The 8,435-nt window shown below is 41.6% G+C and overlaps 1 protein-coding gene across 1 annotated transcript in view; it reads left to right on the forward strand.

Annotated features, from left to right (window-relative positions):
- Positions 1-6,924, forward strand: part of TMC2 (transmembrane channel like 2) — a gene marked incomplete at both ends in the record, with an annotated part of 42,668 nt that extends 35,744 nt beyond the window's left edge. Inside the window, 5 exons of the mRNA XM_079947703.1 lie at positions 768-1,007; positions 3,464-3,589; positions 4,305-4,383; positions 5,734-5,854; positions 6,761-6,924. Coding sequence (XP_079803829.1) covers positions 768-1,007; positions 3,464-3,589; positions 4,305-4,383; positions 5,734-5,854; positions 6,761-6,924 — 730 coding nt within the window. The remainder of the gene's footprint in view (positions 1-767; positions 1,008-3,463; positions 3,590-4,304; positions 4,384-5,733; positions 5,855-6,760) is intronic.
- Between the last annotated feature and the right edge of the window lie 1,511 nt (positions 6,925-8,435).

Genomic DNA, 8,435 nt, shown 5'->3' on the forward strand with positions numbered 1-8,435 from the left:
ACACCAGGGAGTTCACTTAGAAACAGACAGGGGTGTGGTGTCCTTATCAGGCTTGGTTCCATGCCCACACCTTCTATAAGCTCCTGCTGGTGTTCCAACATGTCCTCCATCCATCCAAAACACACGGCTACCTTCCTTCATCTCACCCACCAAGGCAATTTTATTGGTGCACATCCCACCTAGATGTTTCTCTCATCCTGGGACATTGAATGGGACATTGGCTACTTACGGTGAAAGTCAATTCTGGTCCAGCATGAAGGAGACGCCCAGTCCCACTGCAGTAGGTGGCTGCTGGTGTGATAGAGCTCAAGATGTCTGGAGGCTATCCGTATGCTGACCTTATTTTCCCTTTGGCATCCAGCCTTTCTACTGTCTTATGCACTACAAAGGAACTGAGCTGGAGCCTCTTCTGCCTGCTCAAGTCACCCAAGCCATCTCACATTATTATGCTGTCTGATCTGGGTAGTGGGTGGAGACAGCTCATCTGGATGTATCCCTAATGCTGAAACCGAAGGGACTGTCATAATAAGTAGCTATGGTTCCATTTTGCAAGCCAGGCAGGGGAAAGCTCTATTTTTAAAGAGTTTGCTTTATAGTATGATCACATTGTTGTCGCTAACTACTTCCTTCTTGGCAGAACTTGCTCTGAGTCCATCCTTAACCGCAGGCTCCTATGCTCTTCTATAGTTTGCTGTTTCTGAAGTGGATGCAGCTAAAGCCTTCCTGAAAAGCTTTCTATATTTCTCTCTTTTCTTCCTTTCTTATAGGATGGGATCCTTCTATGCACCAGGACTAGTCGGCATAAATGTGCTACGTCTATTAACCTCCATGTATTACCAGAGCTGGGCTGTTATGAGTAGCAATGTTCCCCATGAGCGCGTCTTCAAGGCCTCCAAATCCAATAATTTTTATATGGGGCTCTTGCTGTTGATCCTGTTCCTAAGCCTATTGCCGGTTGCCTACACCATAATGTCCCTGCCTCCCTCCTTCGACTGTGGACCATTCAGGTATTGGGGGATCCTGGTGGAGAACACCTCCTTAGCATGAGACCAGACTCCTGCTCATTTGTCCTACCATGCACACTAGACCCGATCCTATGCACATTTACTGCTGTGTTTAATGGGCCTTATTCCCATGGAAGAACATACATAATAAAGAATTTCTCTTAATCTTCAGGGTGACGGCCAACAATGCCGTGCTGCTTCCACAATGGGGCTATCCTTGTCCTCCTCTCCCCTGTGGCATAACTGCTTCCTAAATCTTCTCCAGACCTTTGCAGACCCTCTGGAGGAGACCTTGGGTGTGTGCAGTGGACTACAGAGGGGAGCCCTATCAAATGTGCTGGCGCAATGTTAGCTATTGCCCTAGATTTTCTTTTCAGCGCCATAATTGCATATTTAATAGGTAGAGGAGCGTCAATTGTTGTGTAACTTTAAAGAGTTTTAAAGAAAGTGTACTCTGTTACTCCAACTACTGCTAGCACATTGGACACTTGCTGTCTCTCCTGACTTTCCTGACCAGTGTTTTCTTTCTTTCCTTTCCCTGCCTTACCTCTATGAAAAGAGATGAGCTGTTGAAGAGTAGGACAGCATCCAGGGTGAGCAATTGACATATTAAAGGAGAAGCCATGGACAGTGAGCAGTCTGCTGTGCCCTAGGAGTCTTGATATTCCCTTGTTGCAGAGAGAGCCGCCCTATGGGGAACTATATAACATACCCTCCAACATTTCTCCAATGAAAATAGGGACATCCCATTCCATAATGATAATTTTACTATTTATACCCCACAGATCTGACTGGGTTGCCCCAGCCACTCTGGGCAGCTTCCAACATATATGAAAACATAACAAAACATCAAACATTAGGAAAACTTCCCTATACAGGATTGCCTTCAGATGGCTCGGCAGTCGGATATCTCCAAACCTTCCAACTTTTTTCCAATGAAAATAGGGACATCCTATGGGAAAGTGGGATATTCCGGGATGAAATCAGAAACTGGGACCAGCTTCTCTAAATCAGGGGTGTCCCTGGAAAATAGGGACACTTGGAGGGTCTGTACAGTGGTGCCCCGCAAGACGAACGCCTCGCAAAACGGAAAACCCGCTAGATGAAAGGGTTTTCCGTTTTGGAGGCGCTTCGCTAAACGAATTTCTCTATGGGGTTGCTTCGCAAGACGAAAAAATCTTGCAAGTTCCCGCGGGTTTTTTCCGCTCCCCCCCCCTTCCTAAGCCGCTAAGCTGCTTATCAGCTGTTCCGCTGATAAGCCGCTTAACAGCTGATCGCTAAAAGCTGCTAGACCGCTAATAGCGCTAATCCGCTAAGCTGTCAATGGGCTTGCTTTGCAAGACGAAAAAACTGCTAGACGAAGAGAATCGCGGAACGGATTCTTTTCGTCTTGCGAGGCACCACTGTATATAAGACTGTGCACTTAATCTGGAATATGGCAATGTAATGGATCAATACATAGACTAAAACTCAAAGTACCAGAGAAGTCAGACAAGCTTCAGAAATAAAGCCCTGCTTTCCAAAGCAACTTTTTCCATTGCCTCCCCATCCAAAATCTGCAATGTAATATGACCGTAGATGGTAAAAGTAAAACAGAAACTGACTTCTTCAGAATATGCTCCACTATCACTGTATTAATAAGCATTTCTTACTGCCATTCTGCATCAGCTTTACACAAATTGCTCCTCAGACTGGATTAACATGTCAATGAGCCCTAATTTGATTTAGTAACTGTTTCTCGCTGCACTGCTGGCTCTGACTCAGCGTGGAGCCAGTTCAGAACAAATTGTTCCTTTTGCTCCACTGTCCGGACCATTCTTTTGTTAATAAGCGTTGTCAGTAGCAATCTCTTCTCAGACTTTTGAGGGAAGAAGGAACGTACACAGTTTCTTTAGATTATTTTAGACAAGTCTCTTTGCATGTAGCTGTTCTACCCTTTAAGACTGCATCATAGCACACTGGTCTGTGGGCCACTTGACCTTGCACATATGAAGAATATGGTACTGTATAATGTCTGCTATCCTGAAGTAACTAGATGCCCTCATTAAATCCCAGCTGGTAAATAACCTACCACACTCTTGATAGTTGTGAAATGGTTTAGGTTGATAAAAAGACATTCTTGATCCAGCTCCTGCTGAACATAACACAGTGTACAAAAGTTTCCAAAGATGAGGATTGCTTGTCATGTTCCCTTTAGAAAAGAAAATTGAATGCTGCCCCCCCCTAAGTCTATGTAAGTGGACTTTTCACTACCTTTTATGTAACTGAAAACAAATTTCAATTAAATATTATTTTTGGAAAAAAGACAAAATGGATGCAAGCACCTGCGTCTTGACATACTCAAAAAGAACTACACAATCTTGGAATTCCTCTGAATGGTACATTTCTGAAAGAAGTTGATAATGGCCTCTAATGAGTACTGCAAACTGTCATTTATATGTACCTGTTTACCATTCCAGTGGGAAAAAGAAAATGTACGATGTAATCCAAGAGACCATCCAACACGATTTCCCACCCTTTGTGGCCAAGATCTTCGGTTATGTGGCAAATCCAGGACTAATTATACCCGCCATTCTACTTATGATGTAAGTTGTTCCAATAGCCTGGGGACCTGAGAGCGAAGAAGAGTTTTATTTTAGCAAGAGGTATCCTTGGGTTATTGGTTTAAAATTTGCTAGGATTTAAAATGCCATGCTGTGCGTGTAGCCTGAAATCAAACCAACCATTAATGGATTATGCAGAATCTGTCAAAAATGTCTTCTCACCCTAATTCATTTCCACTCCTTATATCCATAATACAGATTATTTTTCCACCGCAGCAAAAACAACAATACTTTTTTGTAAGCCACTTTGATATTTTTAATCATATGCTTATATATAGTTTATAAATATTCTGTTTTAACCTTTAAATGCCTGCTGAAAACTTTTCTATGCTGCCAAACCTATCCAGGCAATTAAGACAATGTCTTTCTTTAACAGTTGATGGCCTCTGATTTTAATTTTTTCTGTGGTTTTTATTATATATAGATTCTCATAAAATGCATTGATATTTTTTGCTAGAGTTGTAAAAGAAAGAGGTTTTTTGTTTGTTTTTTGTTAATAACTGATAGGAAATGTGGATATTAACAAAAACACTCATGAAAGTGTTTAACTGATATTGTATTTCTTAGATCAGTATTGAGAGAATGCATGAATTAGGCAATGTGTTTTGGTCTCCCAAATAATTAAACCTGCCTCTTTTGTCTACTTTTAAGCCATTGTAAGGTGTCACAGAAGTTTAATTGATATTTGATTTTGTAGCCTTGCTATATATTACCTGAATGCTGTGGCTGAAGCTTATCAACATGCCAATGCAGAGCTGAAGAAGAAAATGCAAATGGTATGTTTGTATTTTATCAAATTAACTTACAAATGAAAACACCACAGGTGTTTTTGTCCATTGTTGAACTACATGGTTCAAAAATCCATGTGCCAGTTCATTTGCTGATTGCTACATTCCTAGCATTCCTTAAGTACATATTAGCTCATCCTGAATTACCTGCTCCTTCTTTATATATTAAAACCACATAATAAATTCTCATATTCCCAACTTTTTAAGATGCACTTAACACTGATATAAAAAATGCTACACCATTTTTATAATATGAAATATACCCGTGTGCAGCTCTATCTAGGGGCAAGCATTTGAAAATATATGATGTATCCAGCCCCCCAGCCCCACTCCACTGGCATAAATACACTCCCCAAATGAATGTCTCACCCCACCTGAAGAACTCCATTCTGAGAGTACACAGAGGCTTTGTGGTTTTTTAGAAAACAAACAAACCAGTTTTAACAAAGAAAAATGTTGGGTACAACACAGACACTAACACAACACAAAACCTTTTCAAATTCCCTTCGCTTGGTATTCAGATCTTGTTTTAAACTGCCAGTCCTCCCCCAGTGTCATCCCTGCTCACTCTCCTCAAAACTGTTTTAAATTGCCACCTTTCTCTCTCTCCACGATCCTCTATTCCTGCTTAATTCAAACCTCTGCTGCTGCTGTTTAAACCCCAATTTCCCTCTCAGTAGCTCTTTTACCACAGCAGAAGTTTAAGTAAAGCAGGGAGAAAGAAACTCTGAGAGGAAAATGACAGTTTTAAACACTGGCAGGACACTGGGAGGTCGTTTTTAAAAAGAAAAAATCGGTTTTTAAAAGGAGAAATATCAGAGATGAGCACAACACAGAAGCTGACACCAAAAAGCTAACACAACAGAGCTTTTTCAAACACCCTTCTCGCTATTCCCAAACCTTGTTTTAAACTGCCAATGTCCCGTCCTGCTCATTGTATTTATCCTGGTATTGTTTTAAATTGTCACTTCCCTCCCCTCAATGTTTCTCCATCCCTGCTTTACTCAAACCTGGGCTGTTCTTTTAAACCATTTTTCCTGCCCTGTTTCTCCATTCTCATATGTATGTGTATTTATAAATAAATAATATTGCTGCATTTCAGGTAATTTTCCAGTTTATATTGAGAACACTCAAGTCTCAGCCTCTGTTTTAGTTCTCCCTTAATTTGTAGCTTTTACCATAATTATTTTTTTAAAATGATGATGATGATGCCGGAGAGCTGTGTCCAATGCTAGTCCTACTCGGCGTAGGCCAACTGAAATTAATCATCAGGACGAGCTTAGGTCCATTAATTGCAAAGGATATGACCCTAAGGTTTTTATGTGCCATGCTCTGTAGCAACGTGAAGATGAGAAAAACAAGAAGAATAACAAAGCTTCCACCAATCCCGCAATGCAAGACTTGGAAGACTTGCTTGTTCCACGTGCAAAGGCCATGGATGGACCCAAACCAACAGAAGGTAAAAACAGCCCAACACACTGGCCCTCCATCAATGCTAGTCAATGTACCAGTAATTCTTTTGGTAAATCCCTGGGCTCAGTTCAATGTTTGGGTATTGGTATACAAAGGTTTAAACAACTTGGGAATCAAAAACCTGAAAAAATGACTAAGATTTACTGAGGGTGCCCTGGTTATTATTCCAGTTTTAGTTTCTGTTGGACAGGTGACTGCATGAGACAGGGTGTTCTCAGTGCCCCCCACATTATGGAACCCCCTCCCTAAATGGCATCAGGTTGTCCCATGTTGGCCTCATTTAGGCACTAGGTGAAAACTAGGTTAACCCAGCCTTTGAAATATAATCAGCATTTTTGGTGACACTATTTCTCTCTCTCTCAAAAGTGAAAACTTCTTTTTGCCCAATGACTGGATTATAGTCTGGCTCACTTTACATAGACTATTTTAAACATCATTATGCCATCAGGTGACAACTTCAGTGCTATCATTTCTGGCCTAAACAGAGACAAAGGATTTTTAGCATTGTATTAATTAGCTGACCAGTGCCAGGTTGTCTGTTACACCTACTGATTATGTAAAATACCACTGTTAATTGTGTAATTCTCAGGTTTTACTTGTCAGCATTTCATTGCCCTCTGACCTCACTGATACTTACCCAAATCCTGTGTATTCATGAGGATGTCCCTCCATGCATCTGGTAAGGTGGACTGCAGTCCCTCTGGAGGTTGATGTTGAACTATTATAAAAGTTTAGCTAATGCAACAACTAATAGAGATATCAAGGGGAATTTAACTGCTTGCCTCAGTGGCTTTGCTGTGCACAAAAATAACAGCTAAATGAGATCTGAAGGATGCATGGATGGGTTAGTTAATATGCGAAAAAGCACTGAATGTTCCTTTCCTTTTACAAGATAACAAGCCTGAGTCTGCCAACATTAAAAACACTCCTGCAATGAAGGAAGAGGCAAGCACCACCAGAAACAGTAATCCTGAGAACCCTGCAAGAGGAGCCACACTCCAGCCTGCTGTTGTAGTGACTCGGCCACCAAGCCCAAGAGGCGGGCTGCCTAACCAACCAAGGGGGCCACCCTCTGGAATGGGGAGGGGTAAGACTCATTAACTACCATTAAAACACAATTCATCTACGTGCACTGGAAATGTATGCTGCACATCAATTCCTGCAAGTAGAAATTTTACACATCCACATTTGAGGTCTAAAGTACATCACTGTCAAAAGTCCATCATAAAAAACAGCCTCCTGTGGTCACTTCTCCAAACCCCCTTTTCCTTTTGAGCATATGCAGTGCTTAAACAATCAGGAGCATATCTTTTTTGAGGTGGGTTCAGAATGAGCAATGCTAAGACAACAGGTCCCCCATTTATTCTTTTATTCCCCTTCCTTCCTTCCTTCCTTCCCCTTTTTTCTGAAGATTACCCGCTCTGGGATCCCACAGCTAATTCTCCCCTGGTCTCCTCGCTGGCCCAAATAGGACTAATTTAGCCAGCTAGCCCTGGTGATTATCTAATGTTTATTGGATGGATTTTCCCCCTAAATTGATTTTTGAATTCTGAATTGTTATTCATGTTTTATATTGTATTTTATGCTGTTTTTTGTTGCATCAATTGTTTTAAATTTGTTGTTAGCCGCCCTGAGCCGTTTCCTGAACTGGGAAGGGCGGGGTATAAATAAAAAATTATTATTATTATTTGAAAATATAGACCTAGGAATGAAGGCAAGAAGCATGAAAAATAAGGTTGCAAATGGGGGGGCCACTAGGGGCGCATCAGAAGATGGCTGATGATAACATCTCTCTGACCCACACAAGGTAATTTGGAGGCTTTGATGGGAGTAAATAGACTCCCTACCCCCCCAGGATTGTGGGGTGGGACTGCCCTTGCCTGCTGTGCCCTATACCACCCCCGAATTTGTGGGGATGGGGGCACTAGGCACAATGCCCTCCTGTGGGATTTCGGCACTCCTGGACGCCGTCTCTGATCCGCACCACTAGCTGCAAGAACTTCAAAAGAAACAATTTGGATGACACGAATGCACATATTTCAAGGAAGAAGGGGGAGTAAAGACTGCTAACAGAAGAGATCTCTGATAAAACAAGAAGAGTCGAAGGAGCAAGTATAAATCACGAAAAGATACACCAAGACTCGGTATGGCAAAGGGACTGATGGGGGAGGGGGAAAAACCTTCCTTTCTTTCTTTTATGTGATTAAACAAGAAACCCCCCCCCCCACAAGTCAGAAATGTCGTTTTAAGGACTTAAGCTGTGGATTTAAGGCTGTGTGGAGATAAACTTTTGAACCAAAGCATATTTTGCGAAGAGCGTGGAATGTATAAGGGCTTTGGAATGACGCAGTTAAAAGTGCCGTCGCCATATTGGGAAGTTCTGTCGGTGGACTTAAGTCTGGGAGGAGAAATAGAGCTGTTTTTATATTGTGGGTGAAACTTCTCAGAGGGACTTAAGAACAACAGTTCTGTAATTAAAGATGGGAAAAGTGATGTTATCTATGAAGGCAATGATATATGGAAACCATCTCGATTTGAGGATTGGAAGAACGGAAAAATTCACACAG

The sequence above is a fragment of the Podarcis cretensis genome (genome assembly GCF_951804945.1).
Source record: "Podarcis cretensis genome assembly, chromosome: 12".
Lineage (NCBI taxonomy): Eukaryota > Metazoa > Chordata > Lepidosauria > Squamata > Lacertidae > Podarcis > Podarcis cretensis.